Source organism: Haliotis asinina, chromosome 5, assembly GCF_037392515.1.
Source record: "Haliotis asinina isolate JCU_RB_2024 chromosome 5, JCU_Hal_asi_v2, whole genome shotgun sequence".
In the NCBI taxonomy this organism is placed as follows: domain Eukaryota; kingdom Metazoa; phylum Mollusca; class Gastropoda; order Lepetellida; family Haliotidae; genus Haliotis; species Haliotis asinina.
The window spans coordinates 63,415,799-63,436,012 of NC_090284.1; the positions used below are offsets into that span (position 1 = coordinate 63,415,799).

General features: G+C 41.2%; 1 protein-coding gene across 1 annotated transcript in view; it reads left to right on the plus strand.

Annotated features, from left to right (window-relative positions):
* The window catches only part of LOC137285022 (serine/threonine-protein kinase SMG1-like), an 89,226-nt gene that overhangs the window by 11,586 nt on the left and 57,426 nt on the right, over positions 1-20,214 (plus strand). The window contains exons 3-34 of the mRNA XM_067817188.1: positions 1,441-1,499; positions 2,293-2,370; positions 2,683-2,764; positions 3,584-3,631; positions 4,268-4,393; positions 4,919-5,089; positions 5,523-5,699; positions 6,066-6,138; positions 6,528-6,679; positions 7,345-7,446; positions 8,359-8,435; positions 9,057-9,249; positions 9,587-9,717; positions 10,074-10,235; positions 10,594-10,703; positions 10,914-11,010; positions 11,157-11,258; positions 11,693-11,872; positions 12,150-12,252; positions 12,668-12,863; positions 13,156-13,283; positions 13,636-13,800; positions 14,322-14,476; positions 15,089-15,293; positions 16,070-16,209; positions 16,489-16,689; positions 17,130-17,289; positions 17,668-17,794; positions 18,204-18,779; positions 18,984-19,143; positions 19,303-19,363; positions 20,097-20,192. Coding sequence (XP_067673289.1) covers positions 1,441-1,499; positions 2,293-2,370; positions 2,683-2,764; positions 3,584-3,631; positions 4,268-4,393; positions 4,919-5,089; positions 5,523-5,699; positions 6,066-6,138; positions 6,528-6,679; positions 7,345-7,446; positions 8,359-8,435; positions 9,057-9,249; positions 9,587-9,717; positions 10,074-10,235; positions 10,594-10,703; positions 10,914-11,010; positions 11,157-11,258; positions 11,693-11,872; positions 12,150-12,252; positions 12,668-12,863; positions 13,156-13,283; positions 13,636-13,800; positions 14,322-14,476; positions 15,089-15,293; positions 16,070-16,209; positions 16,489-16,689; positions 17,130-17,289; positions 17,668-17,794; positions 18,204-18,779; positions 18,984-19,143; positions 19,303-19,363; positions 20,097-20,192 — 4,593 coding nt within the window. The remainder of the gene's footprint in view (positions 1-1,440; positions 1,500-2,292; positions 2,371-2,682; positions 2,765-3,583; positions 3,632-4,267; positions 4,394-4,918; positions 5,090-5,522; positions 5,700-6,065; positions 6,139-6,527; positions 6,680-7,344; positions 7,447-8,358; positions 8,436-9,056; positions 9,250-9,586; positions 9,718-10,073; positions 10,236-10,593; positions 10,704-10,913; positions 11,011-11,156; positions 11,259-11,692; positions 11,873-12,149; positions 12,253-12,667; positions 12,864-13,155; positions 13,284-13,635; positions 13,801-14,321; positions 14,477-15,088; positions 15,294-16,069; positions 16,210-16,488; positions 16,690-17,129; positions 17,290-17,667; positions 17,795-18,203; positions 18,780-18,983; positions 19,144-19,302; positions 19,364-20,096; positions 20,193-20,214) is intronic.

A 20,214-nucleotide genomic window follows, 5' to 3' on the forward strand; every position in this document is an offset into this window, starting at 1 on the left:
GCAAAATAAGTCAAAACACATCTGCAAAAAGAGAAGAACAGAATCAAACTAATTGAGTAAGGCCATCCAATTCGCTATTACCTGCTTTCTCATGTAGTACATTGGCATCTTTTCTGATGAATTGTGAAACTACCAAAAGGTAGTTTGCTTCACTGTGAACAAAACATAACGAAAATACACTCCCCGTATCCACAGCAAATTCTCTCCATGTGATCTGAGTTGCATTGACCTAATGTAAAGCATAGCAGAGTTATGGCTCCTTATCTTAAAACATGCATGACCTCTCTTTCAACATTTGACGTCATAGAAGTAAATCCATTTTTGACATTTATTGTGGACCATTTTTACTTTTGAGTGCATAACTTTATGCATAAGCACATAAATCCATTTCATATACACTTATTTCATTCAGACATCAGCCTGTAAAGATGACAAATTAAAAAAGTTGTATCAGAGTACTTTTATTCGTGCACGACAAAAAACGGAGAAATTTACGTTTTATTAAAGCATACAAAAGTTTTGGACAACATTTAGCAGTGTCTATTTCTCAAACCTCTGAGGTAGTTGCAGTTTTTTTTATAACAACCGACAGGGAAATTAAAAATTCTACATTTCTGTGTCATTTTATGGCCGTACGCAGATCCATTACCATGCAAGTGCAATTCTCGAGCAGCGTTCACTTTTCAAACTTTGTGAAAATGTGCGTCTGACAAAAACACCTCAGCATCCACAAAGTTAATGCAGTATCTGATGAACTGTTGTATCCAGTGTCTTCACTAGTTGATTTGGGTGACTTTGATCTTCATATCAATATGACCATGACACTTTGTCCCCATTTCGAACCTATGTTAACGCAATAAACCATAACACATTGCAACCAATGTCCTCAATTTTGTTGACAGCCTACACTGGCTGATTATCCAGACACAAGTCATTTCACGCATCTTGTGTTTGAGCAAAAAGTGAGAAGTAGTGAATATGTAATAAACATTTCATTCTTCTTTACTGATGGGGGACTTTTGCATGTTTGTGGCAAACATTTGTTTTCATGTATTGGCATTGGCAAGTGGTATCCTCATAAAATGGATGCCATAAAAGGCGACTATGCTTGTTGTAAGAGGCTACTAATGGCATCGGGTGGTCAGGCTCATTGACTTGGTTGACACATGTCATCGGTTCATAATTGTGCTGATCGATGCTCATGTTGTTGGTCATTGGATTGTCTGGTCCAGACTCGATTATTTACAGACTGCTGCCATATAGCTGGAATATTGTTGAGTGTGGCGTAAAACTAAGCTCACTCACTCACCTTACTTGTTCTGAATGGTATCTACAAAGGTCACTGTTGTACATGTGGAAAATTGTTACTAATGTTAGTGAAGCGTTTGGTGATAGTCAGCTCGGTTTTACTTTGCATTATCATATCCACCTTTCTTGCAGGCTGCTGTGAAGTCCGCTGATGACCTGCTAGCAGCCCTGCCTGGAATCTTCTTTGAGAGGTTTGTCAGATAAATCACTACCAAGCTGTGTCCTATTGATTAAAATAACCAGCATTGAATCCTATACACCTGTCCATGTCAGCTTCAGAAATATATGAATCAAGCCAAACTGAACTTTCAGTTTGTATTTGATGAGAATGACTCTTTCCTCATCGCACCGTGTTAAATGTTAATTTCCAGTGGTCGCTCTAATGATGTTATTGCAGCTTATGAGGTGTAAACTGAAATCTGTATAGGTGCCCTTGACCCTAATGTTTTAAATAATAGAAATATAGAAATAGGATGTGAAACAGGGAACTATGTATTCATGCGTCTGTATGTACATTCTGATTCTTGTTAATGTGATATCTCCTGAGCTGTTGTGCCCAAGGCCTGAAATTTATTGACAGCCTACATTATACAGACACCATTCAAATTTGGTGACAATGACCTTATTTTCAAGGTCAGTGCAACACTTTGACCACTTGAAACCTCTTGTCAGTGTGATGTTAACATGCTCTGTTGTTCTCAGTGTCTTCAAATTTGATGACAGCCTACATTGGGGGATTACACACATGCAGTCACTTTTGATGACCTTGACCTTATTTTCAAGGTCACATGACAAAATCTTGCTAACACAATAACTTCTCTGTGACCGAAAGATAAAAAGTAGTGAATATGTTATATTTCATTCTTCTTTAGTGGTGCTCTTCTTTAACATTGCCATGTTAGTGGCAAATACTTGTTATTTCAGAAAACATTGAAGGCCCTTTTTAGTTGCTAAGGAGATTGAAGTCCCTGTTTTTTGTTGTAGAGGGTACCGGGAGGTGAAAGTGGAAGTGGCATTGTGTATTGGAGCCATAGGCAGTGCTGCTGGACAGGATATGCAGAGGTAAGACATGAAATGTTTGAAGGGGTGGCAGAAGATTTCTTGGTCCTTGCACTAAATAATAATGTCAACTTGTTCGAGTTTAGAAAAACACCATTCCTGCCTCTTGGTAGACATACAGCACACTCTTCTCTCAAAACAGGCCAACAGTTTGCTCAGTCAGCATGTAACAGTCTAAAGTCTCCACATGATGTGAAGCAAGCCCTCCTTACTTTTGTCACTCTGATAGGGTATTTATATTAAGGCATATACTTCATGCCTTTGACCAAGGTATACGTGGGATATATATATGGGATGATGTTTCTGATGTTTCAGCTTTTTCCAGTGGTTGTTTGGGCAGACCGAGACAGTGTTTGAGGATGATGTGAAGACCTTCTACCTCCTGGCCTTGCTGGAGGTAGGAACCATTTTGTACTGTCCCAGGCTGTGTTCTCACTGATGCAGACTTGAAGGTCACATGCAACCAACATATCAAACATAATTAAAACACGGTTATCACTTGCTCATGATATATAAAATGCATTGGTGATTGTGAAAAAACAGTAAAACAAAATTGTAAGCGTATAATCACAAATCAAAAGTGCAATATTTTGTGTTTGGGTTAATCTCCTTCGAAATGAAGCAGCCGTGATACTGAATCCAGTCAGGGTCGGTGGATGTACACTCGTGTAGCAGCGTCTCATCATTGACCACTGGTTCATTTGCCAATACACTTAGCCGGCTCTTTGTTCATGGTTTATGAGCACGATAGGTGTTGATTTCAAATTGCAAATGGACAGTAATTGAAGTTCTGCATTGCATATTGTCATTAGCAGACAGGCAGGCAGACATGTAGGTGTCAATAAACCAGACATTGAGTCTGCTTGTCACCATCGACATGGTTTTTTTTGTGTAACAGGTAGATTATTGACTTGTCTATGTACACAACCAAGTTTAATCCACTTTTTCCCCGAGCACTGGGGGAAAATTAGTGAATCATTTGAACTGTAATTTCATGGGCTTTTTCAAACTTTATTAATCTGAATTGGCTTTTTTGGTGAATAGTTTCGGTAAGTCCATACCGAAAGGTACCAGAATCTGAAAAGTTGTGTTTTACGTTGCATGTGACCTTTAATGATTTTCTGCAGTTTGTGATGGAGGAAATATTTAAGTGTATTACGCGATGTTCAAGTGTGAACTGAATCCTACAGTTTAGTTCCCTTGTCATTTGTTTCAGACATTACGTTGTGATGAAAAGAGACAGAATGCTGCTGAACTTATGCAGGTATGGTCGCTTGCACTATTTTACTGGTGATAGTTGTCATGATTGTAGTCAGTATTGATAAAACATTTGTTGACATGTCTGTAGTTCTTGTACTTACAATGTGACATGTGTAAGCATTATAAAATGACAAATAGATATTAACAGTATCAGTATTAATTTCATTTTGAAACATCTCTTCAGTAAGCTTTGACTTAAAGAGTAAGAGTAATGTTTCTAATATGTTCAATGAAGTCGCCATGTTTCAGTGTGCAGTGCTCATTACGATGAGTTGCATTACATAAAACTGATACTGTTAGAATCTCAAATGCATAAGGAATTTGTTCATGCTATGTTAAGCTGCAATTTCTCAGTCCTCATAATCTATTACCTGTATCCAGTTTGCAAAAGGATCATAAGTGTTGGAATTGTTCATATGTATGTTCCAAGTAGTTGTGTAATACTTTGTGCCCAGCTGACTTTCAGACTTGTGTACATTCAGAATTCTAGGAGCAGAGGCTTTGAAAGAGAATATTGTGAAAATAACAATCTGAAAGGAGACAGAAAAGGTACTTGAACTTAAGAAAACAGAATATCATGATTCATGTTGTTTGCTGTGTTCTGGCATTGATTGGGGAAATATTGATTCTGCTGTTGTAGCTGGTAATGGAGAAGATACAGACGCTGCTGGAGAATGCCGACACACCAGAACTACTGACTGCCGTGGTGGATGTCATCATGTTCATTGCCAAGATCTACCCACACATCTTCAGCATGCACTTCAGGGTGAGTCCAGTTGTGCCAGGTCAGGTAGTTGCAATGACGTAGGTTATTTATTTGAACCATTTGTTTGACAGTGTCTGTAAGATTCTGTAAAAGTTGAAGACAAATCTGATACCCTTAGACACTAAGGATTTGATGATTGATGTTTTTGCAGGCCGCTTGTGTTGTAGTTGCTGGATGATGTTGCTGACTGGTTGTGTTGAAATTGCTGCATGATGTTACTGACTGGTTGTGTTGAAGTTACTGGATGATGTAAATAAGGGTTTGTGTTTTAGTTGCTGGATGATGTTGCTGATGGCTTGTGTTGAAGTTGTTGGATATGTTGCTGATGGCATTGTGTTTTAGTTGCTGGATGATGTTGCTGAGTGGTTGTGTCAAAGCTATTGGATGATGTTAGTGACTGGTGTTGAAGTTGCTGGAGGTTTGTGTTGAAGTTGCTGGATATGTTGCTAATGGGTTGTGTTGAAGTTGCTGATAGGTTGCATTGAAGTGGCGGGGTGATGTTGCTGATGGGTTGTGTTGTTGCAGGACACTGTGGACATTCTGGTGGGCTGGCATATTGATGCCACCCAGAAGGAGGCCCTGATCAGGTACACCTCTCAGGCTCTGGTCAGCTTTCACATGTTCTGGACGTCAGACCTCTCCTTCTCCCTTACTCTGCTGGGGCAGTTCCTGGAAGACATGGAGGCATATGCTGAGGTGAGTTGCCAGTGGACCAGTGGTTTGATGCTCCAGAGTTAATCCTGTCTTTCTATCTTGTGACTTTACAGATGGTTGGGCTACATCTAAACATTGCCATCTTTTTTTTGTTCTTCTAACCTAACCAGTTGTTTGGTGCCATTGTCCACTTTATTAAATATCAGGTCCAGAAAATACAGTTAAAATATCTGGATGCATTTTAGTGTAATTTCTTCTTGTTACCATATCCCAGCCATGTTACATAGGCAAATCTGTTTCATCATTGTTGGATGTAAAGTTTTTCCGAACTGTTCAGTCATGACGTTCCGTCTGTGAATGGCTCTTATAATTTGTACACACATTGAAAGAATTTCATGGATGTCAACTTGTTGTCTATGATGCCTCAGGACAAAATCCTTCCTTGGCACATTAACATGGTATCTCCTCCTGCCAGGACCTGAACCTGAACATGACTGTACAGCCCCTGGCAGACGAGGACCTGCCCCCTGCAGAGGAGTGCATCACCAAGATCTCTGCCCTGCTGCGAGTCTTCACCACTGTCATACAGAGCCTTGGGGACAGCTTTTCTCCAACCAAGGGGGGCCAAATCTCACGGGAATATGTCTATGAGGCAAGAGTACTAAAGTACACTCTGTCTATGCTATGACCCCATGCACAAACCTACCGTCTGTATTTTGGGAGGTTTAGTGCCAAATGTATATGAGGCAGGAATAATGGTCTGCTGTATATTGCAGTCAAACAATGGCCTCATGCTGAGGTCCACCTTATACAAGCCATGAACCTAATGATGGTCAGTACATCATTTGCTGTGCCCTTTTCAGGTGGTATTTGTTTAATCAGAATCTCATAGTAACTGTTGCTGTTTAAAAAACGTATCAAATCATGTATCAGATATTTCATTACACTAAAGTTGGAGGTGTCTCTTGTGTTGTGTTCTGTGGGAAGTAGTCATAAACATTGCTTGTTTTGTCTCCAGGTCTTGGACAAGATTGTCCGTAGTGTTGAAAATGCTACCAAAAATCTACACTCAGAGAGCATCTTTATTGCAGGTGAATATGTTTTTTTATGTCTTGCACAAGGCCTCCTACTGAATCATTTGAATCATTAATTACTTTATACATTATTTGCTTTGTTTGTACCAACCCACCTGTCCTTTGTTGTATGTATAAAAGTAAATACCCCACAGTGAAGATCTTGGTTAGAGTAGGTCTGCTTGCAGCAGGCAGCTAATGGGTTCTTTTGGCCACTATAATGTCAGTCATGAGTTTGTGTGTATGTAGATTTAATTATTTGTTGACCTTTTTTTTTTGACAAACAAAGATATCTTCCAAACAAAGAGACATGTTTTCCAGTGTCAGAAGACTAGTACATTTATAGGTTTATCCAGTGGTTATTGATACAAGCTGTGTTCTACCTATCGTCTTCCCCAATGTTGCAGCCAATGTGTGTCTGACATGTATTGCCAGCCAGCTTCAGAACAACATCACCCCGAACTGTGAGGTGATGCTGCCATTTATCACCAGGCAGATCTTCCTCACTAAGCTGCTCAGCAAACACCACCTCATGACTCTCTTTGATCTCGTACACAAGGTAGGTAGACTGAATCTCATGACTCATGTTTGTTGGGGGGGAGAATAATGTAATGGGACAATACATTCTTTATACCTTGTTCAGTAATGAATTCAGATTTTTCAGCAAGTTAACATTTTAAGAACCGTTCAGTAATGGTTTCAAATTTTATGTCATTCAATTGTTGCTCTCAACAATTCAGGAGGCTGTATGAGGATTAAAAGCATGATGTGAATTGTTAGTCTGTTTAGACAGTACCAAGTGGTTTTGCTAGGGAAAAATGGCATAGGGACATTCATTTGAGTAGTGAAACTCTGAAGCATTGAATGCTGCTCAATGTATATTGTGTACCTTTCTTACCTGTTGATGCCGAAATGGCTATTTGCTGACATAGTCACCTTACTTCAACATGTATATGCTATATGGAACAGCTGCAAGATTGCGTCTTCCTGAACAACAGTAGTAGCAGCGACAACACAACTGTACAACAATTCTGAACAACAGCAACACCGTTCAACACTATGTTGTACAACAACAGTGTAGAACTGCAACGATGTGTAGTGCACTATAGCGACAACAACAAAACTGTACAGCCCTCAGCAACTACATTGTACAACATTCAGATCAACACTGTATTTATTAAGATCTAGCCAGATTCCTCATACCTGTCACATGTATGGTTGCAGGTGGTCGAAGTGTTTGGACCCCTGTTGCCAGTGATATTCCTGACCAAGGTTCTAGGTCCTGGCTCCCTGCTGCATAGCTGCATTATGTCCCACTCAGGAGAGGTGAGAAGAGTGCAGTGTAGGGGCTGTGTATGGAAAAAGCAACAGCACTGAAAAAATGAATAATGTTTTGTTTGTTGGATGGGAACATTTCACAAGAATAAACCTGGTTAACTGGTACTCTTGGTGCACACTGATTTTCTAGCACAGGAACTGTAGGACTTGTGATGGAATTATAGGATTCATAACTTTATCTTTAATTTATTGACTAGGGGTAGAATAGCTCTTCAGCAACCGATGCTTGCTGTAAAAGGTGACTCAGCTTGTCATGAGAGGCGACTAACAGGATCAGGTGTTCAGACTCCCTGACATGGTTGGCGCATGTCATCAGTTCCCAATTGCACAGATCGATGTTCATGCTGTTGACTGCTGGATTGTCTGGTCTAGACTCAATTATTTACAGACTGCTGCCATATATTTGGAATATATGGGTGCGGTGTAAAACTAAACTCACTCGCTCACTCACTGTAGGTGAGTCCTTTCTATCAAAACATTTATAGACATGGTGCTCATGGGATCTGTTCGACATTGCTGTTCTACCTGGAGTTGATTGCCTTGACGAAGGCGTACAAAAGCTGATGATTGCTTTGTGATGTGGAACCCATAGTTCATGTGGACTTTCTCATAGTGGTATATTTGTCACCAAGACTGCAGCACACAGTAAAAATTGGAAATAAAAATGTTTTCATTCTTGTTAATAGTATCATAGATATTATGACTTTGTTGGGGTGACTATTTCACTGACCTGTGTGTGGAAGAGGTTTTAATGTTTGATGTTACATTATTGCATTGAATGCAGAGATAATGTACTTCATAATAATGAATGTTATTATATAGTTTGTAATTCTATGTAAATCCTGGTAATGTTGACAGTGCCTCTGGTGTACAGTGTGATTTTGTATTGTTTTTGTGCAGGTGCTGGGCCATTTGATGTCAGTCTATCACGCCATCCTTGGACTCAAGAGTGTGCCCCTGCTGGAGGAGTCCTACAGGCAAGTGACACGTCATAGCCTTAATTGATTGGCATTTAGAAGTAGAACAGATAAAGGTGAAAATTTATGAATGTCAGTGTTCTTTGTAATAGTGAGTGAGTAAATGTTTACACTGCTTTTAGTGGTATTCCCGCAATATGGCAGGGGACGTAAGAAATGGGCTTCAAACATTGCACTCATGTGGAGAATTGAACCCAGGTTTTCGTTCTGACAAGTAAACACCACTGGGCTACAGCACTGCCCCTCCTTATAATAAAAAAGTTGACATCAGTATTCCCCTTCATAACCCATGCATATTTGCAATGTCGGAAACAGAGGCTGCTTGTGAGATATCAGTACTGGTAATACTGAGGCAGTATGCACACCTTGTTTGGCTACCATAAGACTGGAATACACCATGTGGTCTGACTGAATGTGTGATATTGTACGACATTCACATTAGCGTTCAAGCTTCCACCATTTGCATCAGCCTCCATGCTCTGTTTGCTGCCATGACATAGTGAGGATACAGCTGAGGGTGACAACAGTCTCTCACCATCATGGCATGCAAAAGTGCCAATCAATCAGTCCACAGTACTCCTTCACATTTGTATTCTATTTGTTATTGTCCCAATGTTTCAGATTGATACGGAGCTCTGTTGAGGCCTGCTACTCGAAGCTGCTAGCTGGGGGTCCCTCCCACACCATGTTTACTAACCAGGAAGAAAACCCATTCTCCCACCTTGCCTTCAGCATGAGACAGGCTGAAGCCATCATCCTGTTTGATGTCTGTGCACTCGCAGAGATAGGCAACACCAAGAGCAACCTCATTGGAGTATGTGCATCAGCTCTGATTGCTAAATTATCATTTGTCTATTTTATTGTGATACTGTGGACTATAGGTTCTAGACTTGTGTCTTAAACAGTACAGTGAGCTTAAACAGGTCCAGACTGTTTTCGCGTGGTCTCAGATGAATGGGTATTTGTGACAGTGGCTTATTCTCAATCTATCGTTGATAAACTGTGACATTTAACATTTCAGATTCCATGTTTAAAGGATCATTTCTAACAATTCATCTTCAATAGACTGTTTGTGCACGTCTCTAAAAGTCATGATGAAATCAGGTATGTACAAGTGGCAGACAAGTGACATTGTTTTTTGTTGTATCTAGATGTGGGCACTGTCCCCCAGTGTGTTTGACCTACTGAGCAGCCACCTTTGTCCAGCAGAGCCCTGGATTGCTGAATGTTTTCCTTCGGTGCAGTTTGCCGTGGTGTACGCTCTCTATTCCCACTGTTGCAGGTACTGATACTGTATTGTGACTTCTTTTGTACAGAATAAGATCAGATGTATTGTGAAATGATTGAAAACAACCAGTGTTTTTGTTATTAGCTCATGCTTCAATAAGATGTCTTTGGGTATTTAGGTTTTTATGTTTTAAACATATATATAAAAGTCTTTGGAATTGATGTTGCATTGATTCCTATTGATCTTTCATCATTCCCTTAGTTTCTACCTTTAATTGGACTGTTGATATTTTTAAGTCAGTCCATTGTGTTCAATAATTTGTGATAGTTTCATTGCTGATGGTTTTACTTCACCTGTTAATGTACCTGAAAAGCCTCATCTACAGTGTATGATATTGTACCCGCTTCTAGGCACAGCAACTTCACGTCCAGCAGCTCCATGCTGTCCCAGCCATCCCCAGTGGACAGCGCCATCATCTCGTCTGTTAGCATGGTCACCAGTGGCCACTTTGCCAAGGTCCTGGAGCTCACGGAGCAGCTACTGGCTCACTCCAAGACAACATACGATGTCAGGTAAGTGCACAGTGCACACTCTCACATCCTCCAGAAGCCTCATTAGGTGGTGGTGGATGGCAGTAGTTCGTGTAGTTGCAAATATAGTTGTGGTCGGTGCTTCATGTAGCCATGAAGCAGGTTATTATGTTCTTGCTTCCACAGTCATTTCCACATTAAATGAATGTCCTTGTCACTCTTGTCACTATTCTCCCCCAGTATGATAAGTGTCATTCTTTTAGTCCAGTGTTCCTAACTTGGAATGACATGTAGAGTACAATCTTTCTTTCTGTCAATCAGTCCCCCAAAACATGTCACAATGATGCACTTTAATGTGTGCTGCCATGAAAGTATGCTACAGTTATGTCCCTTGTTTCAGGTGCCTGGTAGTCAAGTGGGTGTCTGAGATCATCACCAGTCTTCATACAACACAACACATCTTCCTCAAGCCCGTCTTCATTAGACTCATCAAGACTCTCATAGGACAGGGTCAGCAGCAACATTACTTATCAATTTGAATCTTGCTTTTTTTTTTCAACCCAATTCTAAGAGAGGTGATATTAAGAGTGTGCACACTGTGTGAACCTTTGAATGATTGATAGAGCAATGCACCTTTCAACAACAGAATATCCCTATAGAGTCAATAGGATGCTGCCACTAGAGGTTTATAACTTGGCATATACTTGTGTTTGTTGTCAGGGTTCAACACGGAGCAGCCAGTCTTCATGGCAGTCAACCAATGTTTGATAAACTTGTTCAAGTCCACAGTCCAGTTCCCCAAAGAGGTGGTCAAACTGTAAGTGAAATTAACTGACATATACACAAGTCAGTATGTTAATCAGATTGACATTTCTGTAACCATTGTGTGAAACACATTCTCTTTCATAAATTAAAGTTATATGGAATTACTACCTACAGTGTGTACCTACATGTGTGTTGCAGGTGTGTGGAACTCTGTGCCTTCCGACTGACAGACCTACGACGGCAGGTTAAGGAGGCCTTCAACTCTCTCCTCAAAATACTTCCTTTGGATGTTGTCACCAGGTGAGAATATAAAGTCAAGAGAATATATCCATACAAATGGTCACATTGCTGCCTTTGCTATGGATCGATTCAAATTTTGAGATGATTGTGATGATGTTCAAAGCGTTAGGAAACAGTGCCATTGACAGTTGCAGACTGAATGGAATCAAATATTTTCTCACAATAGTGGATGAAAGTACAGTAATTTTTAAAAATATTGTAAGACTTATTCAATGTTTAGTCTTCAAGACTGAGTACCAGATAGGTTTGAAAAAGCAACTGGTTTCAAAGAATACTTTTGATGCCATCATTAACAATGGGAGATGATGTTCATGTTGCTGGAATATTGCCAGAAGTTGTGTAAAACCACCAGCAAAGCAGGGCGTATTTTAAACCAGACAGACTGAAGGACATATTTTATATGTTGTGATATATCTTTCACGAATTACTTCCAGTAACCTTGTGTTCGAGGCAGAAGAAGAGGCCCTTGCCAGCCAGCGCCGTGACCGAGTTGTGGGTCTGAAGGCTGCATGGTTAGCTCGAAGGAATCACATTGGCAAACAGCCAATGGGGACGTTCCACTCCCATAACTTCAGACATGTCATGGCCTATCTACTCAACAACATGCAGCCAAGGTGAGTCAGTGTGGTTACAGGCCAGTACACATGAAAGTTTCTACAAAGAACACCACTGCACTATGGTAATCAGAGGATCAGTGTATCCAGCTCATTAACTTGGTGACATGCATGTCATCATGCCCTGGCAAAGTGAATTGATTTTCATGTTTTGGGCTACTAGTTGGTCTTGTCAAAGATTGTTAAAGCTGCCATAATGTGTTGGAATATTGTTGTGTTGAATTTTTTGTCTCAAGCACTTAAAGCTGCAAATGATTTTCTTGTGTTGTTGCTGCAGCCAACAGGGAGTGTTGCACTGGCTGGAGGCCATGTACCACAGTGCCCAGCGCTCTGACAAGGAGCAGGAGAAGACTGCAGACATCGTCACTCTTGCTGACATGGTCAGTCTCTCCTGTGTGTCTTGTATGAAGTTTAAATAGCTTAGTAAACTTTTGCACTTTGGTGATGGTCTTTTTGAACATACGGAGGCCCATGATCTTACAATGATGTAATCTTACTTATAGCAAATAAGTATTGTATCAACATCATACATATTAATGTACTGTAATGTAATGTAACAGTGCTCGATGTAACGAGTGACCAAGCACACTGATTGGCTAGATTCAGTGACTTTGTTGACTGATATCCCGACTGTTGTTTCTGACAATGTCAATTACTAGAATGTTGGGTCCTGTTGAAGTTTTAAAGGCTGCTAGCGTACATCTGGAATAGCTTGTGTTTTTATGCTGTTTATCTGGCTGTGTGTACAATGTTATGTGCATGTTTAACACTGTCGTTCTGTCCATGATTGTGTAGATTGACGGGAACGAGTCCCTGCTGTGGTTCTGGGCCACGTGGGAGGCTGCCAACTTCTGTGTGTTAGCCAGGTTGAGGACACCGCTAGGCAAACCACAGGAAACTTTCATGACCATAGAGAGTGTCCTTAAGTCCATAGCAAGTGAAGTCAGCAGGGAGGATGCAGAGGACGGAGCTACCGCAGATGCTCCCAAAAGTAAGTCAGGATTCAAGAGAGTTGTCAGTGTTGTCATAGAAAGAATATCCGGTATAGTGTTAATGTGTAGATTGTCATGACTTGCTGGCACATGCATATGTTCTTTTTAATAGTATTGTCATAGATATGAAATCAATATGTGTTTTAACTGTCAGCTAATCTATTTACAGCTAGCAGATCACTTAGTATTGTAATCACCTGTTTTGGTGCTCCTCATGGTCAGTGTTAGTCATGATTGGAAATTAAGGACGGCGAGTCTGTTGTAAAGGACAGACAGTGATGTGTGTTTCAGGTGAACGTCCTGGGGAGTACACCAGCCTCCTGCGAGTCCACCTGCTGCTGCAGTTCATGGAGCATCTTGAGAAACTCCTCTATAATGCCTATGAGGGATGCGCTGTTGCCATGCCAACACCACCCAAGGTAAGTGTAGCCTTCAAGAACAGAAGGGATCATTTTCATCCTTGCTAATGTTGGGTTATTGAAGTAGCCTACCAGTTACATGCTTACCATACTGATGACATAGTAGGATATTATCAAGGGATAATTTGTCATGTTTGTAAAGTCTCTGCAAATATTCTCCACAATGAAGGTCTAAATATGTTTTCTGAAATTAGTGATAGGAATTAGGAAGACTTAAGATGCAAATTCATGCACTTGAATTTTGGGATGTGAAGTGGACGAATGTTTGGGATGGAGAAAATGTGTAGAATTTCACTGATAGATCTTGTTAATTTGGTATGTCATTTCACAGCATATATAAAATGTTCTTCAGACTGTGAGGACGTTTTTCCGCACCAATCGCAACACCTGCCAGGAATGGATTGCACGTATCCGAGTGTGCATCATAAAGATAGCTGTACATGCTGGGATGTCTGCAGCTGCTGCACGGCATGCTTATGAACTGCTGAAAGACATGGTTGATGCAGACAATACCAATGTAAGTAACTGTGGATGGTGCATGCACAGATGGTGGAAGCACAGAGTTGATTCCATGTGTTTCTTCCACCTGTTTGATACATCCAAACTTATCAAGATTTAATCTGCCATCCCTGATACTCTTCTTACTGATTGGTAGACTGCCTGTGCCCTTGTGGATAATGCATTTGCTTGGCACATGTACAGTGGAAGCTGATGGTTCAAATATTAAAAAAAATGTAGAAAGATTGTATTTGTTGTGCCAGGTGCTGTGCGAGAACTTGGTAAAAAGTGGATGTTCTTTTATAGAAGGATGTACCAACTACATGTTTTTTGGGGGGATGGTGTGTTTAAAGTGGTTATAGCATTCACTTGTCACACTGAGGGCTGTTGTTTATTCCCCGCAAGGGTACAATGTGTGAAAAGCCTTTTCTGCTTTTCACAACCGTGATATTGTTGGAATGTTGCTAAAAGTGACTTAAAATCTGGCTCATGCAGTCACATGTGTAACAGTGTGAAACACTGGGTGTGATCTTTATACAGGTACCTGAGTTTGAGCAAGGCGTGGTGTACCTGACCCAGGCACTGTGCGACCTCCGAAGTCCGGAGAGTGTAATGGGAGTGTACAACTGGTGTAGGGATGTGGCAGGACGCAAGTTCTCCTGGATCAAGGCAGCAGCAGAGAAAGCAGAGAGGAGGTATGTCTTATTTAACCATGCCACTGTTGTGTTTTTTTCAGCTAGGTGATGCTTACTTACAAAACATTGAGTCGGGTTCAGATACAGTACTGATCGATATCATGAACAGTGTCTGCTGTCCAGACATCAGACATGCTGTTAACAAATTCAGCTCCACCTTTTGGGGTAGCTCAAGGGTCAAAGCGTTTGCTTGTCAAAATGATGACCAGGATTCAATTCCCCACACTGAAGAGCCAGGTTCGATTCTCCACATGGGTACAATGTGTGAAGCCCATTTCTGGTGTTCCATGCTGGAATATTGCTAAAAGTAGTCTAAAGCTGATCCCACTCACTCTAACCTCAATCATCATGTCAACTTGGTGACATTCTGGATGCCCATATTGTCAGGAGAGATTAGACTATCAACCTGAACAATTTAAAGTCCTTATCTTAAGAGTGATGTTGTCCTTATGTTAACAAGCCAAAGTACTCAAGGACTCCAGCTTGTTCCCTTCACTTCTGAATCTGATTTGATGGAAATGGACACAAACATGTGTTATGACTCAAGTGTGATTTTCAGTATTTGGACACTGTGTGTTGGAAGCAAACTGGAGACTTCATTTCCCTCCCCAGGTATGAGGCTGCAGCTAGGGAGTTCAAGTCTATGCTGAAGAACACCATGTCCATGGAGGGTGATGAAGACATCAAGGGGAGGTCATCCAGTTCCTCGCCAGAAGGGAGTCCAAGACCTGGCAGTGAAAACAAGCCACTGCACAAGATGATTCTCAGCAAACAGCCAGAGAAGAACCCTGGCACTGTCAACTTCATGGTGAATGAGGTTAGTTTCAACTTAACAGCAGTTGGGGTAGAATTACTGGTAGCTCTTTTGGTTTGAGTTTTAAGTCACATGAATTGTTTAGTCAAGGTCAGACTGACTGAAACTGTTCATTCCCTATTATGCTCACATACAGCTCCCCTGCTGTGGTATTGAAATGTAATATATTGAGTGATGGTGCTTGTTGATGGTGCTCCCTGCCTGTCGCTCTACATTTGGAGCAAAGTAGGACGGTTCTTTAAGAAGGCTGTATACTGAGTTGAGCATCCATTACATACATGTTCAGAGGTGTCATGGTTTATCAGTAGGCTGGCACAATAAAACTGGGGTTAAGTTAAACATTTGGAAGAACGTCACTAGAAGCCCAGTGATATGAAAACTCCATATCAGTTTACTTCACCATTATGCCATGGTGAGAGAATCAGACTGAATCCCCTGCTGTAGTTTCTAGAGTTCCTTTGACTTTGAGTCTGTAATGAAGATGCCAATATGCCTTTCTGATGTCACCATGCCCTAGCATTTGGGGTTGCTGTTCATGATGTCGACCTCTAGTTATCCTCACTGAGATATGGTTGTGTTTAGAATGTTGAAATATAGCTGCGATAGCAGTGCTGATCTCCCAAGGTGATGATAGATTGTTACACTCAGCTCAGTGATTGAATGTGTGGTTGAGTGGCAAGAAGCAGCAGAGGAATAATGCTCTAAGAATACTCAGTCACTACAACAGCTGTGTCTATACCATGAATGATGAAGTGATCATACGATGCTTGCTTCTATAGGTGATGGACTGCTACATCCAGCTGAGTGACTGGGACGCTGTGCTAGAGTGGCAAGAGTCAGTACAGAAATATCGCTCTGAGAACACTCTCAGCACTGTACAGAAGGCCTTCAGCTCCAACTATGACATGAACTACATCAAGTAGGAAGCTGCGAATATATTATTAAGCATTGTGAAATATTGGAATTCATACAGTATAGCCTATTTTATCCTAAATGATAATTCATACCCATAACAGAATGAAAAGATCATAAAGTTTGAATCACAAGCTTGTGTGTTATTGTTGACCCACTTTACATTTCATGCATATTCTTTCCTAATTTTGAAAGTTGATTATTAAGTTCAGTGAGCGAATGGAGAGGCAACTCCAGATCTGCACCCAGACAAATTGTGAACATTTGTAATGCATTGTTTCTCCAGGGCGCTGTCCCACTTTGACAGTGGGAACCTGAGCGGTGTCCGGGAGAGCCTGGAGCTGGTGCCAGGGGCCTCCCTGTCCGAAATGAGCAAATCTGAGGCTGGAGGCGTGACGTGGAACCCTCGCACAGAGCTTGAGAATATTCACTCCCAGTTCATCAAGGCTGCTACCCTTCTGCAGGAACATAAGCAAACAAACCACAGGTGGGGGCATGAGAAGTAGAAGTATACTGACCTCAAATGTTAACTAATGTATGCAGTCAGTACATGTACAATGTTGACATTGTTAGAAGTTTTGTTTTCCAGAATGTGTCTGTTAAGCAGTAAGATAAGTCAGCAACTTAAAAGACCATGTTGGTATCCTGTTGAAGTTAATTTTGACTAGTAAAAAAATCAACCATGCATGAATGGTGGGAATCAGTAGTGTCTTTGGTGGTTTTGCTCTAACCTTGCTCTGTTATGTTTGCAATGTCACCTTTCTCAGCAGTCAGTACCACTTCCCATCTAATCTTTCATCCATTAAGGCAGATTTGTTGTGTTCTACGTCAGAAGCATTTAAATCCTCTGTGCATTGTTCAGTGTTTCAGGTAATGGTACTGTGTAAATTACCACTTTTCCAACATTTGAGTTGTGTGTATTTTAAGGACTGACATCCTGAAGTGTCTCAGCCAGGCTGAGAGGTGTGGAGAAGGGTTGTTGAGGATCAAGGCAATGGATTGGCCTCCAACCCTGTCTGGACAGGTGCTCAATGAACTGAACACTGTGTCCATGCTGCGTAAACAGCTGGATGAGAAGAGAGTGAAGGTACAGCCTCTCAGGTCTTGATCTTTATGTCTTGTAGAAAATGTACAGGGATGGATACAGGCCTGTGGGATAATTACTTCACCAAAGTGAAAGGTCATTGCGTCCAATTTCACGGAAATAACGTTGAGTAGGCACACTTTGTTGACTTAGTGGGGAACATAATTTAAACAAAAATAACACTACAAAAAACGCTTTTGTTCCTTGAATGACAAGCCGCCCTCATAATCATAATAATAGCTGTATGTGGTCAAATGGCCTTTGTTCAGAGAGGTGTTGGACCACTTTGTGAAATCAGTGGACCAATTGGCCCTAATATAGTTCTATGGTGAGGTGCCTGTGTATGTTTGTTCTAGTTAGAACTAATTGCTGTTATTTCAGACATCCCTGTTGTCACTGTCGGAGCAGCTTCTGGTGGAGCCAGACAGCCAGGAGTTGGGAACGTACATGCAGACACTGAGACTGCTCAATCTGCAGCTGCTGCTGCCAGGATGTGACCGCAAACAAGGTGAGATCACCACCAGTATTGCTACCTGTGAAGGTGGAATGTGCACTGCAGGGATGCTGATTGGTCCATTGAAGGGATAAAAGGTCAATATTACTTCACTGTTAGGAACAATACGATATGACATCATGAGGGATATATGTTGTGTAACATCCATTCCCAAACTTTCATAAATCATTTTAAGTATGTAGACATTTATATGGTCTGTGTATGGAAATCTAAGTGTCTTTCACGATATGAATATTGACTTTGTGTTTGCCTATCAATTCATTGTCACATCTGAGATCCAAGTTCAGTTTCTGAAAAGTTCAACTTGTAGTGTGTGTAGATATGTTAATGCTGCTGTACTACTGACAGTGAATAACACCCAAGGTTTAAGCGTAATCATCAAGTCTATTTCCTGTTCCGTCAGAGCTAAAGAACCAGTTGTCTCGCACCTTGCTGGCAGCATCGTCTTTGTCCCGGAAACAACACAGCTATGAGCTGGCTGAGGACCTGCTTGTCAGACAGGTCATCACTCTCATGAGGAACAGCAATGAGAACGGCCGTATCACCTTCCCGAATGACCTGGTCCCTGCTCTGACGAGCCTACGATCCTGCAATGGCAGCCTCAACCAGATGGAGGTGATGAAAGTGGAGCGAGAGAGTGCCAAGCTGCTCCATAGCATCAGCCAACCCAAAGATGCTATTGAGGTGATGAGCAGTAGCATCATGGGGAACATCCTCCTGGGTGACACAGCTCAGAAGAAGCCTGTTGTGGGCAGTTGTGCGGAGCTGTGTTCCAGATCACTGTTGACCCTGGTCAAGTGGATACAGAGTGACCAGAAGTTGTTGGGAGCTGTTGCGGCACAAGTGAAGCTGAGTGGACAGGGAGATGGAACTGGGACATCTCACACAGTGAGGAACATCAAACTGTTGATGGAGATGGAAGAGAAGGGTTCAAGGAAGAGACTCGGACTCAGTCTGGCTATGGATGACAAGGAACAAGGTAACTAGTGATTTACAGTTTGGGGTGGGTCAGTTATCTCCCTTGGAATATTGTTATGTCTTTTTCTTCAATTCATCTTAAAAATTTGTTTTGTTTGTAACATGACAACCAAAAGTAATTGTTAGTTGTGAAATTATTGTAAATGAAACCTAACTAAATTGTATTATGAAATTACTGCTAATGTTTTGTCTGTTTAATGTTCAGTTCTGAAGATTGGGGACAACCCCATCCTGTCTGACAGTGACAGTATCATTGGTCGCCTGCTCCACCTTTCTGCAATGGAATCTCCCAAACTGGCCAAGTCCTGGTTCACCTTGGCAGGGTGGTGCTACAAATGGGGGAGAAAGGCAGTGGACAATGCCAGGTAAAATGCAGGAAACACTGAAAATAAAAGAGTTGTTTGTTTTTGTAATATTTTGTCAGTATTAGTAGATGTCAGAATCTGTCCTCATTCATTTTCTGTGTGTACTGATTTGAAAGTTTGCAAGGTTGTATTCTTTCCTTAATGGTGTCTTTGTTCCAGCCATGGCAGTGTTGAGCTGTCAACTGAAGAAAAAGGACAGATTTTATCCATCATTCCCAAGGTAAGCATTATCAGTCAGATATACCAGTAATCATGCAACGTCATACTGCATGGCAAATAGTGCATGACTATGAAGTGAGCAAATGATTCAAACAATACAAATGTTTATTGGAATACAACTTGATGAGAATAAGTGTCTGTATCATGTTTTTGTCTCTTGTGTATATGTTTGTCTCTGTTAATGGTTGAAATATGCCATCATGTATAATGAGAAGGGAGGGTATTGTCAGTTATCAGACGTGTTTCCAGTAATTTTCACTTTTGTGATAGCTGTGTTTGAGATATTAAGGTAGGTAAGACATGAGATGCACCAAGCTCCCCTAGGATAATCATCAGGTGTGTAATCATAGTATGCATTTGGTTTTAGATCTTGTCTGCAATACAAGCCCTCTCTTACTTCAGCTACAAGTCTGAACCCAAACCGAATTATGTTTGATCATCCACATATGGTCCATATTGGACACTAAGAGCCACTGAAACTGATGTCAACAGTTGACATTTTGGCTTAGCATTCTCAGACAGACAGTCACCTCAGGGTCAACTTATGTTTGATCAGGGACACTCAACATGATGGATGGTATTCTAGATACGAACAACAAGATCTGCTGAACTTGATGGCATGCTATGACTTTCAGCTGGTAGATCCAGTTTGGGTACAGATACATTGTAAACAGCTGCCATGAGTGACAATGCTGCTGTAAATACTGTGGTAAAGGATTGTTCATATGCTGCAGGGTACCAGCAGCGAGGAGACTGAGAGGGTGCTGAGTGTGTTGAGCCAGATACATAGTCCTCTGTCCAGCGAGGAGGACATCAGTGACCAGGACCAGGTAAGTGGGTGCATGTACCTCA